This window comes from Musca domestica, unplaced genomic scaffold, assembly GCF_030504385.1.
Source record: "Musca domestica strain aabys unplaced genomic scaffold, Musca_domestica.polishedcontigs.V.1.1 24, whole genome shotgun sequence".
Taxonomy (NCBI): Eukaryota; Metazoa; Arthropoda; class Insecta; order Diptera; family Muscidae; genus Musca; species Musca domestica.
The window spans coordinates 5,140,972-5,167,516 of record NW_026712272.1 but is presented as its reverse complement, the minus strand read 5'-3'; the positions used below and the strand labels follow the sequence as shown (position 1 = coordinate 5,167,516).

Here is a 26,545-nt window from a genome sequence, read left to right as displayed (position 1 = left end):
CTCCACTTGTGATTAAAAGCGTTTTTGTTTTTTGCATAAACAAAACATGATCATAAACATTTTTCTTTTGTTTTTCTTGTGTTCGCAGCAACATTTTTTCAAGTAATTATAGATGGCACGGTTGTCAGAGCGTTTGTGCAAAATTTGTGCAGACCTTTGCAGGGAAGACGAGTCTTAAGCTCGACCCTACAAAAAGATCTAGCAATTTTTATTGACATAATTACACTTGACCAGAAAAGGGTTGTATGGCGGCGGTGTTGAGTGTTTTGGCCATAAAAGTGTAATATAATGTGGATGGATATTACAATTTATGGCCTCAACCATTTGGGCCACAAAACGCCGCCTTGCTGTCAATTCGGTTCTTGCAATTAGCCATATATTCACAATAAACTTTGAAGTTGTTCCCTCTTCGTAAGAAGCAAATAAACACGGGGAAGTGCTGGAGCGGTATCGAATAAAACACCTTTCTACTGGTTCGGTGGCTTACCCCATGTGCCTAAAACATTTAAGCTTTCCATTACCGCCAAGGAAAGGGAAATTTGTTTGTTAATACCAACTGGACTGGATTGGACAGGGCTTTGTAAGCCGGGCATTTTTTTATGTTTTTATAACAAACATAATTTTTTCCCTCTTCCCTACCTCTGGATTCCCCATAACCATAGTCCAGAGGTGCTGAATATGTTCAAGAATCTACATTTGCTGCACTTTATAATTATTATTAATTTTTTTGCTTGGGTCGCTGCTTGCAGATTGCTAACCTGCAACAAATTATTTAAAGATCACCACATCGTGGACGTCGTCATCATCAGCGTTCGACAAGCAAGCAGCCAATCTCAACTTCTTACCAAGCGAATGAGAGCCTCTCTTTCGAGCCAGTTAAAGAAGTGGGGAGATCATGCTTGGCTGATAAGTTGGTTGGTTGCATACATTTGATATTTTACAACATCAGGCAGGTTGAACACCAAGACCTTTTAATAACATCAACTGCAGCCACATTTAAATGTGAGGGGAGCTAAATATAACAACAACCTCAAATATTATTTAATGTTTTAAATGCAAAAAAAAAAAAACACCAACAACGGAATTACATGGCCAAATAATAATGCTGTGTGTGATGGCATAAAAACATTTACCATGGCTTGTATATTTCAAAACAATTTATTTTTCACTTTGAAGTTTGTTTTTTTTTTTTTTTCTTTTTCCGTTTTGCAACCTGGATAGCAATTCATCTAGAATGTCATAAAAAAAAGAGAGCTCACTCACTTATTTTATTCGTTTATTATGTGTCTTGCCGCATTTATATGCACTTTATGTAATTGATATAATTTATGAAATATATATTTGAGTCATAAAATTTATGGAAAAACTTAATGGATTTTTATAAAAAAAATTGGGAAATATAAATTAAAAGAAAAATACATATAAAACCAGTAAAGAAAGTCTTAAAGTCGGACGGGGCCGACTTTACGATACCCTACACCACGTTGCTAATTTAGTAGAGCTCCACATGACAATTAAAAGATTTTATGGGAGAATTTAATCATACACGCTATGATTATAATTATAATTTAAAGTTCAAAGGACAAAATATGCCGAAGAATTTGTATCTTTTAAATTCGGACTTGTATAGCCCATTTGGTGCACAATTAATTTGAAATCGGATAAAGATATATATGGGAACTATATCCAAATCGGAACCGATCTCGATTAAATTTGGCAAAGATATTTATGAGCTGTATTTGATATATTTCCCTGAATATCGTTGTTACGGAGTGCATATTACGGTTGTGGGTAACAAATATGACAAATCGGATGAACAGTATATATGGGAGCTATAGCTATATCTGAACCGATCTTCACCAAATTTGACGTACTAGCTTCTAGACTCAATTCGGTCGTAAGTGCCAAATTTCATCCAATTTGGGCAAATATTAGACGTTTGGTGCACAATCTAAAGTAAATCGGACGAAGTTATATATGGGAGATATATCCAAATCGGAACCGATCTCTATAGAATTTAGCAAATGTATTTCTGAGCTGTATTTGATATATTTTTCCAAATATTGTTGTTACAGAGTGCATTTTACGGCTGCGGAGGACACAAATAACAAATCGGATGAACAATATATATGGGAGCTATAGCTATATCTGAACCGATTTCGATCAAATTTGGCATACTTATTTTCAGGTCCAGTCTGATCGTACGTGCAAAATTCCATAGTATTCGGACTGATATTACACGTTTGGTGCACAATAAAAGGCAAATCGGACGAAGATATATATGGGAGCTATATCTAAATTTTAACCGATTATCTCCAATTTCAATAGGGTTTGTCCTTGGGTCAAACAAATGATTTGTGCAAAATTTCATCTGGATTGGGCAATAAATGCGAACTATACTTTGTTTACAAAAATGCATGGACAGACGGACGGACGGACATGCATAAATCGACTCAGATTGTGATTCTATGCAGATCATCAAAAGGAATTATGGGTCTATCTCGTTTCCTTTTTCCTGTTACAAACAAATCTACAAAGACATAATACCCTGACCACCTTGTGGTGTAGGGTATAAAAACTAAATACCCTCTACCATTTGGAAGGAATTTGGCAATTTTCAAAAAAAAAAATCCGTTAAAAAACTTCTGTTAAAATATTAAAAATAGCATATGTAGCCGTTTTATTTGGGTCCATACGACGACGTGGACCTGCATAGGTAACATTTGTCATAAGCCATTACAATATTCAAATGCAAAACTTGAAAAAAAACGGTGAATTAAATAGCCATAAAAATTAAATATCGGACAAAAAAATGAACATGTACAGACAATTTTCTGTCATAGGCTGCAGTACCCATTACCAGCTTCAAATACCAAATTTGAAACAGTTCCAGTGAATAATGTCGCTAAAATCATCAAAATACCGAATATCGGGAGGTACCACTATATGGGTTACTATACAAAAACGTGGACCGACAGACAATTTTCTGTCATAGGCTGTAGTATCCATTACGAACCTCAAATACTAAATTTGAAACAATTCCGGTGAATAATATAGCTAAAATCATCAAAATACCGAATATGGGGAGGTACCGTTATATGGGAGCTATACGAAGACGTAGACCTACAGAGACATTTTTTTGTCTTAAGCTGTAGTACCTATTACGAAATTCAAATACCAAATTTGAAACAGTTCCAGTAATAAATGTCGCTAAAATCATCCAAATACCGAACATCCGGAGGTACTGTTATATGGGGGCTATACAAAGACGTAGACCTACACAGACAATTTTCTGTCATAGGCTGTAGTAACCATTACGAACTTCAAATACCAAATTTGAAACATTAGCGGTGAATAATGTCCCTTAAATCACCAAAATACCGAAAAAAGGGTGGTACCGTTATATGGGAGCAATAAGAAGACGTGGATCTGCACAGACAAATTTCTATCTTAGGCTGTAGTATCCATTACGATCTTCAAATACCAAATTTGAAACAGTTCCGTTGAATGATGTCGCTAAAATCATCAAAATACCGAATATGGGGAGGTACCGTTATATGGGGGCTATACAAAGACGTAGACCTACACAGACAAATTTCTGCAGTAGGCTGTAGTATCCATTACGAACCTCAAATACCAAATTTGAAACATTAGCGGTGAATAATGCCGCTACAATCAGCAAAATACCGAATATCGGGAGGTACTGTTATTTGGGAGCAATACGAAGACGTGGTAGTATCCATTACGATCTTCAAATACCTAATTTAAAAAAAATTCCGTTTAATAATGTCGCTAAAATCATCAAAATACCGAATATGGGGAGGTACCGTTATATGGGGGCTATACGAAAACGTAGACAATTTTTTGTCTTAGGCTCTAGTATCCATTACGAACTTCAAATACCAAATTTGAAATATTTCCGGTGAATAATGTCGCTTAAATCACCAAAATACCGAAAAAAGGGATGTACCATTATATGGGGCTATGTCAAAACGTGATCCACTTTCAATACCAAAATTCCTACAGTCAACCTTCTGCATTTTGTTCGAAAGCTAGAGTGATTTCCAAAGACGGGAAGACAGATAGACGGACAGACGGACGGACTACATCGACATAGAATTTTATGCTGATAAAGAATATATATGCTTTGTGCGATCTGAAATGTATATTTCGACGTGTTACAAACGGAATGACAAACTTAATATACCCTCCATACTATGGTGGAGGGTATAAAAATAAGTATTAAACTTCAGAATTTTATCTCTATCCCCTCACCCGCTACCAAATTTTTATACCATTTGGTACATTTCCTACAGCTATAGTACACATTTTTTAAAACAACTCCATGAACAGCAACCTCAATACCAAATTTCAGATTCCAAGAACTATAAATCCATCCAATACCAAATTGTACCAAATATAGTACTATTTAGTACTATATATGCACTTGTAGTATTCATTTAAAAACCCACCTCGCAAACCTACCACCAACAGGGGTCCTATACCAAAACTTCGAAATTCTCCATTCTCAATCCGTTCTCCATAAGCCAAACTCTTCCAAATTTAGTTGATTTAGTACCGTTGCCACACTTAGTACACATGTCCGAAACCATCTTCATATATAAAAATTACTTTTCAACTTTGATTCTCATAACAAATTTCCAGATCTTCCGTTCTCTAACCATTCAATTGGTACCATTTTAGAAGCTTAGTGTTTTTTTAGATTTTTTTTTTTTGTAACCTTACAGTTCGAATTTCCGAAAAAAAAAAACATTTAGTAGATCTATCCTGCACTCCGTCTATGACTCTCATTCCAAATTTCAGAATTCTAGCTCATTACAAAGTATTCATTTTAAGGTGCAACGAATACCCAAAATGAAAGATGTAATGTATAATGGATGCGTCCGATGCAGTCGGTGTTTTTAATACCTTGAACCTATTCAACAAAATGCTTGTAATTTGCCACTTTGAAATCTTAGTATATAGGTTCTGCAATAATAAAATCTCATCTTGCAAAAAATTTCCAATGGTGGTTCACTTGTTATTATAGCCTCCCGTTTAGCCGCACAACCTACATTTTGTCACCAGTTCAGGGATCTTAGTGATTTTTCAAAATAAATGAAGATATTCTCACTCGAAGTGTTTATAAATTAATTGACAAAGTCATATCAAATTTCTAAAATAGGTCCTCTATTTGTTATATCCCCCCTACAACGCTTTTAAGTGTCGATATTTGCAAAATATCAGTCCCACTTTTCAAAGAACGTGGCTGCAACTTGGTATTTTGAGGTCTCGTAGAATAAAAGTTCATCCTATAACAATTATCCAATATCGGTTTAGTTTTTGACATTAGACCCGCACATTGGCCCAATTGGTTTGAGGGTCCAAACCGCCTTTTTTCACTCCAACTCCCATACTCACGAACAATTTGTAACGTAGACCCAACATAATATTGAATTCACTTTGTAGTAAAATTCACTGTTCAATTTTTTTCTGACATTTTCCCAAGCCTAAGCTCTATGCTGCAGAGAAGATGCTTGTAATTTGATATTTTGAAATGCTAGTAAGAAAAAAATATCCTCTTAGGAAATATTCAACATAGCTTTAGGTCCTGGAATAATGTTTATCCCCAGTTTTTGATATTAGAACGTCTTTGTCACAGTTTCAAACCAAATCGATTGCAGTTTGTTTTAGAAAATTATATCGCAAAGATATTCAATATCTCTAACGGTTAATCTATTATCGATACAGGATCAAATTTTTTCTTTGGTAGGTTTAATGCATGTCAAACCGCTCAAATCTATTTTGTACCCTTTACGCCAGGCGTGTTTTTAAATAATTTCCTCAGGTAGTATTTTTTAACAAAATTTCCAATTTTAGTGTACAGGAGCTTCCAAAAGCCAAAGACATATTTTACAGAAAAATAGCAAATATTACTCCCTTTTAGTTTACATTTATTTATTACCCATCATTTTTTTTTTTAATTTTTATGAAGTTTAAAATAGTTTTCCTAAAATTGTTGTTTTCATTTTTGTGGAGTTGAACGCATTTGAATATCATTTCTTTGTCGAAATTTATGCAGAGCTAAGTGAAATCTTCTATAAATCAATTAAACAACGTTTTGAATGAAAATCTCTAATTTATGCAAACTTTCAAAAACCCCCCATTCAATAAAGTGCTCAAATAAAAAATGAATGAAGGTTAACAATTCAATACCACAATTCTATGAATGAAATTTCTTAGAATGGTCGGAGAGAAAAAAACACAGCTAACAACAATAATAAAATATTAAAAAAATAATTAATTGGAAAAATATCAACAATAAATTAGTAATTATTTTAAATTCAATAATAATTTTTGTTTTTTCCCTGGATCAGCATGGTGGCTACAATAACAACAAGAACAACTATAAATTGATGCCTGTAATTCGATTGATATTTGAATACTTGGAAGTGTTTACCAATACTTTGAGCTACACCTCCTTCAGAGGTAGTTCGAAATATTTTTTCGTTGTAATTCAAGTATTTCAAAAATTTCAATTTAGAATTTAGAAATGTATTTAAAATTTAGTGTTTAATTTAATTTGGTTTTCTCCGATGAAAAAACATTCTTTGTCCAGCAGTTTGTAAACAAAATCGACAGTGGCATCAGAATAAATGCAGAATTTTATCGCGAAAATATTCTGGAGGGTGTATTAAAGCCTTGGGCACGCAATCCTTTAAGCCGCAGACCTTGTACATTGCAACAGGACTCAGCACTCAGAACGCGCCACCCAAGAATGGTTACAAAATGAGGTTCCTCGCTTCATTTCCAACACACAATGGCCACCAAAATCTCCGGATACCAATCCGTTGGACTAATTTGTCCGGAGTATTTTGGAAAGCAATGTTGGCACTAAAAAATACCAATGTGCCGATCACCTCAAGCAAGCGCTTCGCCATAATTCCTGCCAAAAGTGACCAATTCGAAGAAATCTAAACTTATTCTTGATGCTATTTCCGATATAACGGTATCTCCCGATATTTAGTACTTTGATGATTTAAGCGATATTATTCACAGGAGTTGTTTCAAATTTCGTATTTGAAGTTCGTAAAGGATACTACAGCCTAAGACAGAAAATTATCTGTACAGGTCCTCGTTTTGGTATAGCCCCGTATAACGCTACCTCCCGATATTCGGTATTTTTATGATTTTTGCTACATTATTCACCGATTTCGCATTTGAATATTCTAATGGCTTATGACAAAATTGCCTATGCAGGTCCATGTCGTCGTATAAACCCTAAAATAACGGCTACATTCGATATTTTTAAGATTTTAACAGAATTTTTTACGGATTTTATTTCTTTGAAAAATTGCCAAATTCGATCCAAATGGTGGAGGATATTCAAAGTTCGGTCCGGTCGAACTTACAGCTTTTTTACTTGTTCTTTTCTATAAAATAATCCTCAATGGCCTTATCCAATATAGAAGCTAAATTTTATGCATGTAAGAGAAAAAATACTTCTTCGGAATTCCATAGGAGACATTCTATGCCGAGAACATTTTTGGGGTTTCTATTCCATAGAAAAAAAAACTCTCCAAATTTTTTTCTCTCGATAGAAGATCTTTAAATGAGCTATCCTATACTCAATGATGATCGCAAAGAGGAGCCCTCATCTGCCCCTCCAAAGAGGTTTCTGTGGAAAAAAAGGCATTTACTGCAACTTGAAACTTTGACAATTACAAGACAATTATTTATTATTATTATTATTATTATTATTATTATTATTATTATTATTATTATTATTATTATTATTATTATTATTATTATTATTATTATTATTATTATTATTATATTATTATTATTATTATTATTATTATTATTATTATTATTATTATTATTATTATTATTATTTTATTATTATTATTATTATTATTATTATTTTATTATTATTATAATTATTATTATTATTATTATTATTATTATTATTATTATTATTATTATATATTATTATTATTATTATTATTATTATTATTATTATTATTATTATTATTAGTATTATTATTATTATTATTATTATAGTATTATTATTATTATTATTATTATTATATTATTTTATTATTATTATTATTATTATTATTATTATTATTATTATATTATTATTATTATTATATTATTATTATTATTATTATTATTATTATTATATTATTATTATTATTATATTATTATTATATATTATTATTATTATTATATTATTATTATTATTATTATTATTATTATTATTATTTTATTATTATTATTATTATTATTATTATTATTATTATTATTATTATTATTATTATTATTATTATTATTATTATTATTATTATTATTATTATTATTATTATTATTATTATTATTATTATTATATTATTATTATTATTATTATTATTATTATTATTATTATTATTATTATTATTATATTATTATTATTATTATTATTATTATTATTATTATTATTATTATTATTATTATTATTATTATTATTATTATTATTATTATTAGTATTATTATTATTTTTTTATTTTTTTTTTATTTATTTATTTATTTTTAATATATATTTTTTTTTTGACAAATTCCTCTCATTCCACGCAATTGAAATTACAAATCTATTCACTAAACGAATAACAATTGATAAGGAGAAAATAAAAAAAAAAACTCGACTTACCTTTTGCCATTGCGTCGCCTCCGTTTGGTGGCATAAACGGTGCCGAGCTGGCTCATTGCAAGGGCGGAGTTCGTTATGGTAGCCGTTTTGAAGGATTCTGTGGCACTGCCGCAACAATAAGAATAAAGTGGAAAGGAATTAGGAATACAATTCCAATATCAAATGGCAAAACGACAGCGTTTACGGTGGCGTCTGTAACCAACAATCAAACAGACAGACAGACCAGCCACTCAGCTTGTTAGCGGGAGAATCAAATTCTAGAACTTGTTTGTTCGTTTGTCAGTTTAATTCTAATTTTATTGAACAAAATGTATTACTTAAGTGCTAGTACACAACAGAAATCTTAGGGGGGTTTAATCTTATGCATCTACTTAAGGCTACAAACACTTGACATTTCTAATTCTATGCATAGGCCTAATGCAACACACAATTGCTGTGATCTATATTTACTCCCCAGCTGAGCGCATGTTTATGGGAGAATATTCTTTATTATCAATGCGTCTCCAGCAGCATGAAGTGTTATCATCCCTTATGCTCTTATCTTTCATGCACACACATTTACAAGTACTCTAGAATGTTGGGTTAAAAATACATAAACATTTTATAGCCTAAATCACTTAACGATCTAATTTATTGCAGCAGTCTTTCATGTTCATAGTTTTATGAACATTTTCCCGGGCGGCAAATAATTTATTTAGACATCCTGGCCTCGGGGAAATTGAATTTCGGTTATGCGTTTTAATTTTTTCTGTCTTCTTATAAATAAAATAATTAGAATTATTATTACTATAATTACTAAAATAAAAGCTACGTGTGATGAGATGTGATGGAACTTCAAGCCTCGCAATTCCACATTTTCTTTCTTTAACTTGTCCACGAATTTCTTTAGCTCGTCAATTTCTTGATGATGATTGATAAGTATATTTCCAAGGGGTTTGATTGATTCTTTTTCGTCCGGACTTACATCCTTCAAAAGAAACGAATGGAATTCTGTGCTTATCTCGTTATGAACTCTATGCACAGCTACCAACGTTACTTTACCGATCCTCGCTGTACAGTCTGCATCCAGCGTGAGAATTCCTTGCTTTGGAAGTTCTATAATCGTCTGTTGTTTGTGAGAGCATTGCAAATGAGCTGTTGCACTTGAAAAGGTTTTAAAAAGCCAATTGCCATTTCGTTTCAATGGCATCCAATAAGGCATTCGTTCCACTTCGTCATAGGCGCAGTTTAGTTTTATGTGCGGTCTCAGAGGAGATAATTCACAATTATTTGTAGTTGCATCTCTCCATGGAAAATTCTCTTCGCACATTATCTCCTTACCCAACGTCTCTTTGCACTCATTCAGCATAGGCTGTGTTAAGAAATGAAAAGAATCCAGCTCAAAATTATATACAATGTACGGGGAATTCACCCGGGCTATCAATATCGTATTTCCTTCTTCAAATGGTATCGGAATTACTTTGTAAAACTGGGATGACTGCCGATTGAACAGCGGTATTTTTATATTAATTACCAGTTGGGACCCCACAAACGATCCGTGGCACGTCATCAAATGTAAGATCTCTTTTAATTCCATTCCCGTACGCTTTCCTGGCAGTACATATTTTTCAGGCAGAGCATCTCGTATTTTTACTATCTCTGCTTGTAATTGTTTGGGTGTTATCAGGACGGGATGAAACTTACCGCTGTTTACATCAATTAATGCATCAACAACTTCTTTTTGGACTTCGTCACATTCTTCCAAAAGCTCATGAATTTGTTTTGCTATTATAAAGAATCGTATGGATTCTCTATACACGAAGTAATTCTCATTCATTGTAGCACTTATGTTCTCAATTTTGCCTTTGATATCCGAAAAGTGCGAATTCACTTCCTCTGTGGTTTTCCTTAAAAGATTTACTGTAGCGTCGACTACAGATGTCTGTTGTTTTGCTAACTTCTTCAAATCCTTTTGGTTGGCTAATAGATTTTTCATATTGCTCTCCATAGCTACTCGATCGTCATCGTCCATTACCCCAAATGCCCAGTGTTGAAACGAACCTACAAATTTCAACGGAGCTCCTCTTTTTTGACGATTGTCTTCTCTGAGGAATAATCGATTGTTGGTCTTTATCTTATTAATCTTGAGTTCCATATTGTTAATCGTGGACCAACACTGCTCCTCAAAAGTTTGAAGTCGTGGGCATAAGCTTTTTGATGTTTTCAGCAATTCGGAAGCCAGGTCTAATGTTTCTAAATATGGTTTCAGCTCAAAGTACACAACCATATTCCATGATGAGGAAACCATGTGAATTTGAGACATGGGATCCAAATATACCGCAGCCGAACTATTCAGTTCATGTACAGATGATGCCTTGGTAGATATTAGTAAAAATAAGTTCAGCATCATTGCCCACGTTATTGGTTGTTTCCTTATTTTTCGCTCACATCTTGTCATATTAGTATGTGTAATTTCCGCCTGTTTTTCCTGTCTGGGCAATTCTTCAGATTCCTCGTCCATATGCTCCAATGGACATAATTTGTTAATTGGCCTCTTTATCACGCCGTCTTGTGTTTTAACTGTCACAATCCTTACAACTCCGTCCTTCCCTGGATGGACTTCTACCACCTTGGCCAGTGGCCATCGCGCCGCGTGCGTTTCTTCGTTTTTCAATATCACCACATTGCCTATTTCCACATTATTATTTTGTTTCTTCCATTTCATTCGGTTTTGTAATGTGGTTAGATACTCCTCTTTCCATCTGCTCCAAAAATGACTTTTAATTCGTTGTAGCAGTTTCCATCTATTAAGACATCCTAAGTTACCTTCATCGATAGTCGCCGGTGATTCTAACATCGGACGCCCAATTAAGAAATGTCCAGGTGTTAAAGTGTCAATATATTCTGTACCGCTTCCAAGTTCATGTAGCGGCCTCGAATTTAATACTGCTTCAATCTGAGATAGCACCGTACTCAACTCCTCGTAAGTCAATTTCGTATCACCAATTATTCTTTTTAGGTGATATTTCATGGACTTCACTGCTGCTTCCCAAATTCCTCCAACGTGAGGAGCTGCCGGCGGAATGAAATGCCAACTTATTTTTTCATTTTCCAAAATGGGAGCTAACTTCGTGTTGTTTTTAACGGCATCCAAAAAGTCTCTGTCAAGCTGCCTTGCTGCCCCTACGAAGTTCGTTCCGTTGTCTGAATATAAGTCGGTTGATTTTCCTCTTCTCGCGAAAAATCGCCTTAGCGCCGCCAGAAATGCTTCCGTTGTAAGTCCGCTGACAGCTTCCAAATGAACCGCCTTAGTTACCATGCATACGAACACCGCTACGTAACCCTTCATAGCCTTCACTCCTCTTGTTTTGGAGCACCGTATTTGTAGCGGACCCGCATAATCAATGCCACAGTGTTGAAAGGGTTGATTTATACTGACACGGTAAGCTGGTAAATTTCCCATCAATTGATTTCGCACTTCACCTCTAAAGCGCGTACATCTTGGACAACACCTAATGCAAAGTTTTATCCTATTTTTAGCTCCAATAATCCAATATTTTCGTCTTAGTATATTTTCCATAAGTCGATTTCCTCCATGCATCGTTTGAATATGACAATTTCGAATGATATTTCCCGCTAATCTTGACTTTTGAATAATTATTGGATGCTTTTGGTTATAGTTCAGCTCTGACAAAGCAAGTCTTCCACCAACCCGCATTATGCCATTTCGATCCAACTGTGGATGTAGTGAAGCTATTTTACTTTGATGATCCACCGTTCCCAATGTCTTCAATTTCCTTAGTTCCACTGGCCATTCTCTTTCTTGATGTAGTTTTATTATCTCCATCTCTGCTTCTTCCAACTCTTTTGCCGTCAAATGCTCATTTACTGCTCGCTTCTTTTTTAGCCCTTTTATAAAACGCAGTAGATAAGCCATTACACGTATCTGTTTCTTAAATGACGAATACTTCATCATACTTTCATATAAGTGGTTTTCAGTCGAAAACTTTACTGTTGTTGCTACTGTTTGATTTATGTTGCTTTTTGGCCAATCTTGTTCATCTTTTTTCAGCCATTCGGGGCCTTCCCACCACAATGTATTGTTTGTCAAAGTCTCCGGTGGGACACCCCTTGAACCCATATCTGCTGGATTCTCCTTTGACTTGACGTAGCCCCATTTCGCTTCGGGTATTCTCTCCAAAATATCCATCACCCTTGTTTTTATGAACTTATCCTTGTTTTTGGAGTTGTGAATCCATGCCAAGGAAATCATGGAATCACTCCAAGCAAAAGTTGGTGTTGCTGACTTCAATACTCCTTTGATCTTCTGTAGTAGTTTAGCCAATAGATGTGTTGCACAAAGTTCCAGCTTTGGAAGCGTCTTCCTATTTTTTACTGGATTTACCTTACTTTTTGCAGCCACTATGGTCACCTGCGAATTTACCTTAAGGTATACGACTGCTGCATAAGCCTTCTCGGAAGCATCTGCAAACCCATGTAACTGTGCAGTTTTGTCTTCCAATATTCCAAACCATCTTGGAATCCTTAAATTTTCTAAAGCAGGCAGACTGTATGTAAACTGCCGCCAATCTCCACTCAATTTCTCCTCCAATGGCACATCCCATTCTATTTGTTGTATCCATAACTGCTGTATAAATAGTTTTGCTGTTACCGTGACTGGCGTCAGCCAACCTAATGGATCGAATATTTGTGCCAGTCTTGACAATGCTATTCGTTTTGTCAACTTGTCTTCTTTTTTAATTTGCATACTAAATGTAAAGCAATCGATCTGTGGATTCCATTGTAATCCCAATGTTTTCAAGCATTCATCTTCTTCTATTCTCAGCACTTCATTTTCTTCATTCAATTTCACCGCACTCAATACTTCAGGAGAGTTTGATATCCATTTTCTTAAATGAAACCCATAATCCTCCAGTTGCAGCGTTATCTTCTTCTGCACCTCCCTGCATTCTTGTTTTGTATTCGCTCCTGTTAAAAGGTCGTCCATGTAGAAATCTTCTTTGATCCTCTGAGCGATTTCTTGATTCTGGCACCTATTTCCAATTTCTATGAGCGATCTTACAGCCAGAAATGGTGCTGATGCAGTGCCATATGTTACCGTAGTAAGTTTATATTGTTGGATAGGCTCCGACGGATTACTCCTCCACAACACATGTTGGTATTCCTGGTCTTCTTTTTCAACTTTAATCTGACGAAACATTTTCTCCACATCAGCTGAGATGACAAACTTCCACGATCTCCACTTTGTTACAATGTCAAATATATCTTTTTGAAGCCTTGGTCCCACGTGAAGTATGTCATTCAGCGACTTCCCATTTGAAGTTGTCGATGAAGCATCAAATACCACTCTAACTTTTGTGGTTAGACTTGTTTCACGTACCACTGCTTGGTGCGGCATATAATACAAAGCCTTCTTACTTGGATCCACCTTTACCATTTGGCCCATGGATATGAGCTCGTTCATTGTTTTCTCGTACTCTGACTTTAATTCCGCATTATTTTCTAATCTTTTTTCCAAGTTTATAAACCTCGCCATGGCTCTTTTATATGAATCTCCCAAATCTTTTTCTTCAATTAACGGCAAACGCACGACAAATCTTCCTGAATTGTCTCGGCGTGTTGTGTCTTCATATAACTTTAGGCAGTATTCGTCTTCTTCGGTCGTTTTTTCATCTTCTATTTCCTCTATTTCCCAGAACCTCTCAATTGTTGTTGTTGCTGCCGATTTCTTTATGTTCAATCCAGGATTTACTACTACTGTTCCAGATAAAATCCAACCCAACTTCGTATTTTGTCCCACAATTTGCTCATCGTGGCGAACTCCTTCTTCCAATATTTGTGAGTAAAGATCGGCTCCAATGACTAAATCGATTCTTTCCGGGCTGTTGAAATTTGGATCTGCCAAATTTACATTTCTCCATTTATCCACGTCATATTGAAACCTTCTGTCGGGATGTGCTGATGCAAGTGCTGGAAGGACTAGTGCTTCTGCCTTAATCATTATGTTGCTCAAAAATCTGGGTCGTAGTTCCAGTGCAACTTTAGATTTCGCCACGCCAACTAGGGTCTCTCCTAGACCTTGTAACCTCACTTCTGTCTTCTTCCTTGGTAGCTGCAACAGTTGAGCCGCGTCCTCTGATATGGATGTAATTTGTGATCCTTGGTCTATCAGCGCTTTGACTGTTACAAATTCTCCATGCAGTGATTTTATACGAACTTGGGCTGTTGCTAGCAGAACATTTGTTGTTGTATTGGTGGTCATTGCTTTCGTATGTCCTCTTCGCTCTAAATGCATCACTGTGATGTGATTCATTCCACACTTCTGGCATTTAATTTCATTGTAACATTTTTTATCCTTGTTGTGGCTTAAGCATCTGAGGCAGACCTGTGCTGATCTTGCCCAATTGTATCTTTCATTCGAAGATAACGCCGAAAATTTTCTGCACCATGCGATATCATGTCCGCTCATTTTACAGAACTTACATTGTTTTAATTCCGCTACCACTGCTGATTTTTCTTGGAGTTTGTACAGTCCTATGTTATTGTGTTTTCTGCCTACTGAAGCTTCCAAGGCTTGAAACTGCTGCTCCAGGAAGTCCATCACATCCTCAAGTTTTTGGATGTCCTTGGATTTCTTTACATTCTGCTCATAAAGAATAAGCCCATCCTTATCCAGTTTCCGTATAATTATTCGGGCTAAAATGGGATCCGCTTGCTCTAGGGGAATATCCATTGCTTTCAACGCCTGAATACTTTCATTTACATTGTCCAGCAAATTTCTTATGCTTATTGCTGACAGGCTGTTGATGTTTTGATGGTCCAGTATTCTATCTACCAATTTAGTGAATAAAATTCTCCTGTTGCCATATCTTTTTTCCAGTAATTCCCATGCTGCTTCATAATTTGCCTCGGTCACTTGAAGATGTTGCACCAAGCGAAATGCCTCTCCTTTTAGATTTGTCTTGAGGTAGTACAGTTTTTGAACTTTTGATAATTTGGAGTTTTCATCAATCATCTTTTTAAATAAATCGTGAAATGAACTCCACTCTTCCACATGACCACTAAAGGATGGTATTTGAACTCTTTTTAGTTCTACTTCCAGTGACTCCTCTTTAAGACCATCTATCCTTCTTATCATATCCTGCATTTTGCTCTCAAACTTTTCTTCAATTTCTTCAAATTCGAGATCTACCTCTTCCATTCCATGCACCGTTGAGAGCTCGAGATGCAATTTCCTAATTTCATCCATATGCTTCTCCCACGATGACTTCATGTACTCCAAAGCATATTTTGATAGTCCAGCTAAATCGCTTTCAACGGCATCGGCGAGTTTGTTTACTTTTTTCCTGAATTGGTAGATGATTGCGCTTACTTTTATATTCGCCTGATTGCCCATTGGTGATGATTCTATATGGGTTTGTCTTTCTTCCTCATTTTCTCTTTTATTCTTCTCGAACATCAACATAAATTGTTGCATTTGTTGTTGCATCTGTTGTTGCATTTCCTCTTGGAAGGCCTTTAACTGTTGATCGAGCATTAGCCCATGCACTTCGGGCTCTGCTTCTTTTATTACCCTTTGCGGTTCTCGCTCGACCTCTTCTTCCAAACTCGCTAGGAGTTCCTTTGCTTTTCCATAGTTCAAGTTGATGAGATCCCAAACATTTTCTTTGAAATAGGGATCAGTGTTTTCGCCATGCACTCTCAGCATTTCGTGGTTCGTAGTGGCTTCCTTCATTTTGCTTTCCAGGGATCGTAGTGTGTCACCCATGGCTGCTTTCCGAACCATGCCTGCTTGCAGTTTTTCCTTAATCCCAATTACTTCTTTAAGGAGTAGGCTTTGGAGCTTATACAAGTTATGTCTCGACGCCATTTTTCCTTGTTTTGTGAAGCAAGTAAAATTTGTAGTTTTAGCTTCTTTTCTTTTAATGCCCCTGTGGCTTTTTTCAAAATTATTCTGTTTTATTTTTTTGCTTTTGTTGCCCCTATGGCTTTTTTTGATTTTTTCTTTGCCCCTATGGCTTTTTTTGTTTTTTCTTTGCCCCTATGGCTTTTTTTTTTTGTTTTTTATTTGCCCCTATGGCTTTTTTTTTGTTTTGCCCCTATGGCTTTTTTTTTTTTTTCTGTTTTGTTTTTTTTTTACAAAAATATAATTCTCTTTTTTTTTTTGAAATATATTTTTGTGGCCGCTGGTTTTTTTTTGTCGAAGGACCAATGTTAGCGGGAGAATCAAATTCTAGAACTTGTTTGTTCGTTTGTCAGTTTAATTCTAATTTTATTGAACAAAATGTATTACTTAAGTGCTAGTACACAACAGAAATCTTAGGGGGGTTTAATCTTATGCATCTACTTAAGGCTACAAACACTTGACATTTCTAATTCTATGCATAGGCCTAATGCAACACACAATTGCTGTGATCTATATTTACTCCCCAGCTGAGCGCATGTTTATGGGAGAATATTCTTTATTATCAATGCGTCTCCAGCAGCATGAAGTGTTATCATCCCTTATGCTCTTATCTTTCATGCACACACATTTACAAGTACTCTAGAATGTTGGGTTAAAAATACATAAACATTTTATAGCCTAAATCACTTAACGATCTAATTTATTGCAGCAGTCTTTCATGTTCATAGTTTTATGAACACAGCTAGACCGAGGCAAAGGCAATCAGCCAACGAACAATTGCAGTAACAACACCCAAACACTTTTGGGATTTTTTTTTATTCTTCACTTTTTTTATTTGAAGATTTTTAAGGCGTGAGATTTGGATTTTTTTGTTAAATTTTTGTGTTGCTGCTGCTGCCGTTGTTGCCTGTTTTGCTCCGTGGCTCCTTGGGGATTCTTTTTTTTCGGGGGATTTGCTGAAGAAGATTTAACTGGAAGTTGATGTTTGTCGTTATCTCTGAGTGTTTTATTTTTTTTTTGGGATTTTCTTTTTTTTTATTTTTTGTTTTCTTTGTTATTTGCGGGGGTTTCGTCCACGCTTTGTTATCTTTGAAAATTTATGTTATTTTTAACACGATTGTCATTAGTTAAGAGATTTTTTAATTAATTAAATGTAGTGGCGTTCCATTTGTTCACTCGCCCGCTCACTGATTCACTTATTCGCTTACAATTCCTTTTTTATTTGTATTTTACACTCACTTATTGACTTTGTTAATTATTGCACATTTTTAGGTTTTGTTTTGTTTTTCTCGAATTTTAAAGATTTGAAAGATATGTTGCTGTGTTTTGGTTTTTAATTTCGATGCCATGAGATTTTTTGATAAGGATCTGCAATAAACAAAAGAAGAAGAGAAATATTTAAGGGATTTAATAGATATTTATTTTGGAAGGGATTGGCAAATAGTCATACCATTTTGGGAAAGAAAAACAAAAACGTTGTGTTTAAATGACAAAAACAAATGAATTCGAAATGAAATGGAAAAAAATGTGATTCAAAAGTCAAGGGGCTTTTGAAAAAAAATAAATAAATAAATAAAAAATAAGCACATATTAATAAACTTTTGAAAAATTGAATTTAAATGAAATGTCAAATTAACAAGTAACAAGTGTATACCCTCAGCTATTATAGCTTATGAGGTACAAGATATAGTGGACCAAAGTATTCCACATCATCGAAAACTGATAAAAATATCGGGATGTGCAAAATTTCAAGAAAATCGACAGCTTTTACAATCTTTCTGAAACAATTGTTAATTATAATTTTAACCTTCTGTGGGGAGGTACGAGAAGGAGTGAGCAGATAAATTCCACAATAAATGGCATATTTCTGTTTGAAAAAAAATATGTATATGGATCAAATTTAACAAGAATCGTCGAATTGTTTCGCAAGTTCTGAGAGACATAAATATTGAAAATTGTGACCTTTTGTGGGTGAGGTACCAGAAGGGTTCGCAGATATATATATAATCTCATTATATCATGTTTTTATGTTTGGAATTTGAAGATAGTTGGATGCTTATTTCGCTTTCTTTGAGCGTTTTGTTCTTCAAAATCATCAAACCTATGTGGGGAGGTACCAGAAAAAATGGTCCGATCTCTATCAAAATTATATATAGGATGTTGATTTCGCATAGGCTTCATGGATATACAAAATTTTGACCTTTTGTGGGGGAGTTACCGGAACGCGTGGACCGATATATCCCATCTTCGCACCAGACCTTGGGTTAGAAAAAATATTGTGATGTGTGTAGTTTGAAGAGAACAGGATGCTTATATCGGGATTTATTATTGTTTTGGTTATTCAAAATATTGACCCCTTGTGGAGGAGGTACCAGAAGAAATGGTCCGATCTCGACCATCTTTATAACAGATCTTGTGTTGTTGGAAATATTGAGATGTACCAAGCCTGAATGGAATCGGATGCTAATTTTGCTCTTCACGAATTTCATGAATATTCAACATTTTGACCCTTTGTGGTGGAGGTATCAGAAGGGGTAGACCGATATATTCCATCTTCACACCAGACCTTGGGTTACAAAAACTATTGTGATGTGAGTTATTCGAAAAAAATGGACTCTTACATCACATTTTATAAGAGTTATAACTATTCAAAATGTTGACCCTTTGAGGGTAAGGTACTTGAAGTCAGATATTGTCCATATTCACATCTAACCTAGTACTGATGCAAATATTTGGATTTGTAAAGTTGGAGCCAAATCGGATTATCCTTTCTCTACTTTAGGGTTACCATTAGATTAGGTCCTTTGCAAGAATTTAAAAAAACAAATTTTAAAATAAAAAAACTTTGTTACCAATTTAACCTTCAATAGAGTCAACAAATTTCATTTTAGGTGATGGGTGTCAAAAGGTGCACAAAATTTCAATTTTATAAATCTCAGAATAAATTATATACCTAGCTACAAAATTATATACCAAGATACAAATTAATACATTACAAGGGGAAATTATGAGTTTACGATTTTTGCTGGTGATTTAACACATTTCTATTCTGAGGTCAAATCTCCCTTAAAACTCCATTTTTGGGGAAAAAATGTCAAAGTATGAAATAGTCTGGAGCCAATTTAATTACAAGTCTCGGAAGGGAAGAAATCTCTATTTCTCTCTATCAAGAAAATATTTAGACCAATATAGGCAAAAAAAAAACTTTAAAATATTTCCTATTTATACCCTACAACACTTGGTGTTGGGGGTATTATAAGTTTGATTGGGCCAAAAATTATGTAACACCACGAAATATTGATTTCCCACATAGGAAAGTATTAATGGATCTTCCTATCTCGCCGAGCTGAGTCGATCTAGCTATGTATGTCCGTCCGTCCGTCTGTCCGTCTGTCCATGCTAATTTGTAATCACTCTACAGGTCGCAATTATGACCCGATCTTCACGAAATTTAAAATGTAGATGGGGTTAAGGTCAGAATAGAACCTTATTTCTTTTGGAGATGATCGCATAATATTTAGGGGTTGAAATGGACCAAAAACTGAAAAAATTTCTGATTTTGCAGTTGCTCTACAGGGCGCTATTGTAGATCAATCGACGCGGAAGTTAGTATGGCGCTAGAGCTTTGGGCTGGGCAGAAGCCTTCCAATTTTGATGGTCATCGGGTAATATTTAGTGGTTGAAATAGACCATAGCATTTGTGATAAATAAAAGTCAAATTTTTCATTAAACCGCTAATATTTTTAATGCCGGCGAAATCACAAATTGACGAACAGGTCAATTCTGACCGTTACGTAGATTCTGATAGTAAAAATATCGGATATATATAGCGAAATATATACAATGTATATATACAAAGGAAGGGATGTTAGCTAGAATGCTTATATCTCCAGAATGGCTGGAGCGATTCTGACAAATTTTGTAAATTCAGAATGCCGTTTTGGCATAAAAGTATGAAATCTAAAAAAATCGCACAAAAAATGCCAATAATGATGTTAATATAGATTTTGTAGTATTTTGTGACATTTTTTATTTTTTCATATTTTTTATCGCATGTGATTTTTTCATTCTGACTTATAATATTGAAGTGTATATTTTGTAATATTTTTGCACTATTTTTGCACAACACAGGTTGGGGTTATTATTTATATACAGATTGCAATTATCGTCCGATCCTCACGATTTTTTTTACAAAGGTAGGGTTAGGCTCAGATGGGCTAAGCCTATTGTTTTCAAAGATGTTCGCAATATATTTAGGTATTCAAATGATTAGCAACTCAAAATGTTCCTGATTTTGCAGCCGTTATAAAGGTCACAAATAGAAACCAAAGGACACGAAATCTTGCATGAAGATAGAATTTAAGACAGCGGGAAGAATGGACCACTACTTTTGTGTGAAAAAATTCCAACATCACTTACAGGTGATATCCGAAATACACAATAGGCGAACTTCTGGCCTTTTATGCTGATTTCGTTGACAAATATAGTCAAACACTATAGACAAGCAAATCATATAGATGAGTCTAAATTTGGAGACACAGAGGGGTCTCTTGCTTTTGGACATGATCGCAAAATATTTAGGTGTTCAAATGAACCAAAAACAGAAAAAAATCCTGATCACGCAATTGAAGCCAATCGACACGCCTGAGAAGATAGTTAAGCACAGGGAAGAATTCTGGCATTTTGGATGACCATTGGATTAAAATTAGCCGTAAAATGGACCACAAAAACCAACAGCACGACGGAGTGCATAAATATTGGGAAAATGTCCCTATAGCCTTTGCTTACTTGTTTTTTTTTTTTTTCAAATTTTCCTTTTCGACTTTTTTCATAAAATAAATAAAATTTCTCTTTAGGCGGCTCTACAATCGATATTTGCGCCATGTTTTTGAAGGTCGCATAATCAACAACTGCAGATGTCGATTGGCCACTTCGGAGCAGCGATTTGACTACGTTGGACTTTTATTGAGTCCTAAGGGACAATATTTGTGAAGTCATTTAGAGAATATCTAGTATCTCATTTTTTATAGCTTTTTCAAAAAGAATAAGTTCTATGACGGACCCTGTATTTGACTGACACCCTGTTTGGTATTCTCAATCCCAGTGAATTTTACTCAAATTCACTCATATTATAACCCCTTTTTTATCAGGTATATATCCTTTTTTGTGGCAAAAACGCCTTGGAAATTTAGTCACACATAGTTTTCTATGGGCTTTAGAAGCAAATCACAAATTTGGGCAGATTTCTTACGCCAAAATGTTGACTAGGTATTTTTTGTGGATTAATTTTTGTAACTTTTCACAAAATCGTAAAATAGTGAAATTATTGGTCTTCACTCTGTATTTAACAACCCTTCGCTAATGAAATGTCTAAAAAAGTTTTTTTGCAATACTCTGATACAAATTTCGAACTACTACAAACGGAATGACAAAATTAATATACCCTCCATACTATGGTTTCATATAAATTGTCATATGTGCTTTCATAGTATGGAGGATATATAAAGTTTGTCAATTCGTTTGTAAAACCTCGAATTATACATTTTAAACCCCACAAAGTATTTATATTCTTGGTCAGCATAAAATTCTGTGTCGATTTAGTGATGTCCGTCCGTCCGTTTGTCTGCGGAAATCACTCTAGTTTCCGAACGAAATGAAGTAGGTTGATAACATTTTACTCAAATGTATATTATGTCTGCAGGACTTTTGGTATTGAATCCATGGCCATGTAGGTCCACGTTTTGGTATAGCCCCCATATAACGGTACCTCCAGATATTCGGCACTTTCATGATTTTAGCGACACTATTCGCCGGAATTGTTTTAAAATTGGTATTTGAAGTTCGTAATGGATACTATAGCCTAAGACAGAAAATTGTTTGTGCAGGTTCACGTCTTCGTATAGCCCCCCTATACCCGTACCTCCTGAAATTCAGTATTTTGATGATTTTAGCGACATTATTCACCGAAATTGTTTAAATTTTTTTAATTGAATTTCGTAATGGATACTGCAGCCTATGACAGAAAATTGTTTGTGCAGGTCCACGTATTCGTATAGCCCCCAATACCGGTACCTCCCGATATTCGGCATTTTGATGATTTTAGCGATATTATTCACGGAATTGTTTCAATTATGGTATTTAAAGTTCGTAGTGGATACTACAGCCTAAGACAGAAAATTGTCTGTGCACGTCCACGTTTTTGTATAGCCCCCCTATACCGGTACCTCCCGAAATTCAGTATTTTGATGATTTTAGCGACATTATTCACCGAAATTGTTTCAATTTTTTTTAAAGGAGTTGGAATTGGAATGGATACTACAGCCTAAGACAGAAAATTGTTTGTGCAGGCCCACGTCTTCGTATAGCCCCATATACCGATACCTCCCGATATTCGGCACTTTTATGATTTTAGCGACATTATTCACCGGAATTGTTTTAAAATTGGTATTTGAAGTTCGTAATGGATACTACAGCCTATGACAGAAAATTGTTTGTGCAGGTCCACGTCTTCGTATAGCCCCCCTATACCGGTAACTCCCGATATTCGGCACTTTCATGATTTTAGCGACATGATTCACCGAAATTGTTTTAAAATTGGTATTTGAAGTTCGTAATGGATATTACAGCCTATGACAGAAAATTGTTTGTGCAGGTCTACGACTTCGTATAGCCCCCATATAACGGTACCTCCCGAAATTCGGCATTTTGATGATTTTAGCGACATTATTCACGGAATTGTTTCAATTATAGTATTTGAAGTTCGTAGTGGATACTACAGCCTAAGACAGAAAATTGTCTGTGCATGTCCACGTTTTTGTATATCCCCCATATAATAGTTCCTCCCTATATTCGGTACTTTGATGATTTTAGCTACATTATTTATCAATTTTTTTTCCAAGTTTCACATTTGAATATTGTAATGGCTTATGACAAAAGTTCCACGTTGTCGTATAGACCCTAATAATAACCCTTATAACAATCATTTTAACAGAATTTGTAACGGATTTAATTTTTTTTTTTTTTTTTTTTGAAAATTACCTTATTTTTTTTCTAAATGGTGAGGGGTATTCAAAGTTCGACCCGACCGAAATTATAATTTTTTTCTCGTTGAATTTATCATCGGCGTATCCAGAAATGCTTTCCAAGACTATTAATGAGGTGGAGCTGTGCCCAAAATTATATACAATTTATATTTTTCAAGGAATCTGCTTTTCAAGAAATTATCTAAAAAATACAATTTCGGAGGAAGCCTGGGAGCCCAATGAAGGTGGAACCTATCATTCAAAATCTCTCTTTTTACAAATAAATTCTATATCCATTTAGAGAGGTTTTCTGATCTATCAAAACTTTTTTAAAATCTGTAAATGGTCGGTTTCAAAATTTGTCACTTTTCGTCCGAATCTACTAGGTTAGTTATTTATTTTATATATTTTTAAGGGTTTCGACACATTTTGAATCAATGAATAATCAACCAATAATATGATAGATTCCGATATTTAGATAATCTTTGGTTTTACCCTCTCTTACATTGATTTCTAAGAGGTAGAAAATGTTCGAGCAAGTCCAACATATAGGGGTACTTCATTGATGTTTTGTCATATTTTAGGGCGATTGAAATCAAACTTTTGCTAGCGGCGAGTATGTCCAAAAAAAATTGACCGCGATAACGATCGTAGTTAGAGGGACAGGGGGCCCGAGCCCCTTTGAACTGGTAATTTTTAGGGCAATTTGTTTGAAGATCACAGTTTTTGTCCCTTACCCCCCGAAAAGGGCTTAGAATTGCATTTCTGGGGTGGCTAAGATCACTCCAACTTGTTTGTAAATTTATGCTGAATTTTAACTTCAAATAAATTTGCAAATTTTCAACTAAATTCAAAACAGAAAATTTCTAAAAATTTTGTATTCACATTCGATTTTCACTTCTTGTCGTTTTCATATCATATAATACATAAAAAACAATAACAACAACAATTATGTTTTGTTATTGTAAACAAGATTCGATTGCGTGTAATTAAGTGTTTCTTTAAAACTGAGAGGGGTCTAGGGTATGCGGGGGTTGTTTTTTTTTTCTTTAATTCCAATGTAATTGCTGTAGTATTTTTTGTTGTTAATTACCAACAATTTTTGGTTGTTGTTTTTTTTTTTGCACAAAAGAATTTTTGTATTTATTTATTTATTGAACAAAATTAACACTCATGTTTGTACATACTACAGGCGGGCGGCAATGGCACCGCGTTTGACACGCACCTTAACTTTGTTTTTGCCAAGAAGAAGAGAAGAAGAAAAGACCAAAAGCAAGTTTGTTTATCCAAAGCGTTTGAATTCCGTATTTTGATTCGAAACTGCTACAATTAATTTTTTTATATCACGTTTTGTTGTTTTGTTTTTCAAAATTGTCACGATTGTAAAACATTTGCCGGCGGCTACATTATCTCAAAGGCGTTTCAAATGGTGAAAAGAATTTTCCGCATACATATTTTATCGCATTTTGTTATTTCAATTTCAGTATTAATTTTATTTTCAAAATTTTCATTGTTGTTGTTTTTTTTTTGCAATCACACACGTCCGCTCGAATTGAAATCACATCCAGTGTTGATGTAAATTATTTTTTTTTTTTTGATTTGAAAATGTAAAGAATAATATTATTACTTTTTGTTCTGAACGAATTGGCGTTTTGGTCAGTTTGCGTTTTTAGATGTGTTGTTTTTTGTTTCCTTTTTTTTCTGTTTTACAATTCTTTTATTGTGTGTCAACACATCACCATAACATTTTTTTTTTTTTTGTTTTGGGGGAAAACAGAACCAAAAACGAGACAACAACTAAACACGCGTTAGTTATTATTTCACTAAACACGCGATCTCTTTGAGAATCCAACAAGAACTGAAGTTGGGAAAAACCAGTCCTGCTTGTTGGCCAAAAGCCACAAAACACTCACAAATACCCCGTCGAACAACAACAATGCCGCTGCACAACAATGTTGAAATGCTCACATTTTGGTGGGAACAACAACACCGAAAACAAGACTTCATTTGGATTTCTCACTCAAAACAACGGCAGCTAAAATTGTTTTAACGAGGTTCTAATGCGAATGTCCAAAAACAAAAATGCAACTCTTTCCATTCAATTTATTTCACTCACGGCGTAGTCCTGGCAACTGAGCAGCCGAATTGTTTGAAAAACTCACTCACACACAATAGGAGAGAGCGAACAATTCCAGTGACTCTCATTTGGCAACACACCCCCAATATGTAACAACAAAACACAATGAGAGTAAAGAATATAAACACATATCGTTCTCCCTCTCACTTTAAGTGATGTACGTTTCATTTCCACTGTGTTTCTCTTTTTGTATTGGAAAACTGAGCTGCCACATTGTGTTTATTTCTCCCAGTGGGTTTGTAGTAAACGGCGATGAGAGCAACTGTATGGCTTCTCTGATTTAAGAAATGGTTTCCACTCCCTCTCCAGCAACAGACAATGCATAATGGGTGGAGCTTATGTGAGAAGGCAAATAAAAAAACAAAAGGTTATTTCTTTCGTTGTATTGTTGTGGAAACAATGATTTCGCTTTGTTTTGAAGAAACAAATAAAAGGAAGAGCAGTGTGACAGGGTTACCCAACCAATGCACAAATATTATAATATAGGTATTGTAGATTAAGAGGTTATATATGGGAACTTCTGTTGAAAAGAGAAACGTGGCAAGGAAATAGTGTTGGTTTATCAACCTATAAATTTTACAAGTAAAAAGGCTCCTAACTTCGGAGTCTAAGAAGTTTATTTCGAGGAGTTACAAAGGGAATAACAAACTCAATCTACCATGCATACTCCAAACTATGGCAGAGGGTATAAAAAGACATCAAACAAAGAAATAACAAAGAATATTAGTATCTCAATATCGTTGAGTGAAAAGAGGTGTAATGACAAGAAAACAAGGTAATAATAGGAAACG

The 26,545-nt window shown here is 34.6% G+C and overlaps 2 protein-coding genes across 7 annotated transcripts in view; both read right to left on the bottom strand.

Moving 5' to 3' along the window:
* LOC101900847 (uncharacterized) overlaps positions 1-8,918 on the bottom strand; it is a 141,426-nt gene extending 132,508 nt beyond the window's left edge. For all 3 annotated transcript variants that reach the window (XR_009342356.1, XM_059123202.1, XM_059123203.1), the window contains exon 1: positions 8,690-8,918. Coding sequence is in view for 2 of the 3 variants with exons in the window: in XM_059123202.1 (XP_058979185.1) it covers positions 8,690-8,745 (56 nt within the window). In the remaining variant the exon portion in view is untranslated. The remainder of the gene's footprint in view (positions 1-8,689) is intronic.
* Positions 8,919-8,953: 35 nt separating this feature from the next.
* LOC101897118 (uncharacterized) lies at positions 8,954-25,697 on the bottom strand. 4 transcript variants are annotated; one of them, XM_059123201.1, is made up of 3 exons: positions 24,843-25,697; positions 9,726-17,963; positions 8,954-9,656 (listed from the first exon to the last, which is right to left on the bottom strand). In XM_059123201.1, exons 2-3 carry the CDS (start codon positions 16,557-16,559, stop codon positions 9,384-9,386), a joined length of 7,107 nt encoding a protein of 2,368 aa, XP_058979184.1. In that variant the 5' UTR covers positions 16,560-17,963; positions 24,843-25,697; the 3' UTR covers positions 8,954-9,383. The 4 variants fall into 4 exon arrangements, with proteins under 4 accessions (XP_058979184.1, XP_058979182.1, XP_058979181.1 ...); XM_059123199.1 differs by having other exon boundaries at positions 8,954-17,963; positions 24,805-25,697; XM_059123198.1 differs by having other exon boundaries at positions 8,954-17,963.
* Positions 25,698-26,545: the final 848 nt, after the last annotated feature.

Excerpts from the sequence above, each read along its gene's own strand:
- LOC101897118 (XM_059123199.1), bottom strand. The coding sequence starts at position 16,559 with ATGGCGTCGAGACATAACTTGTATAAGCTCCAAAGCCTACTCCTTAAA.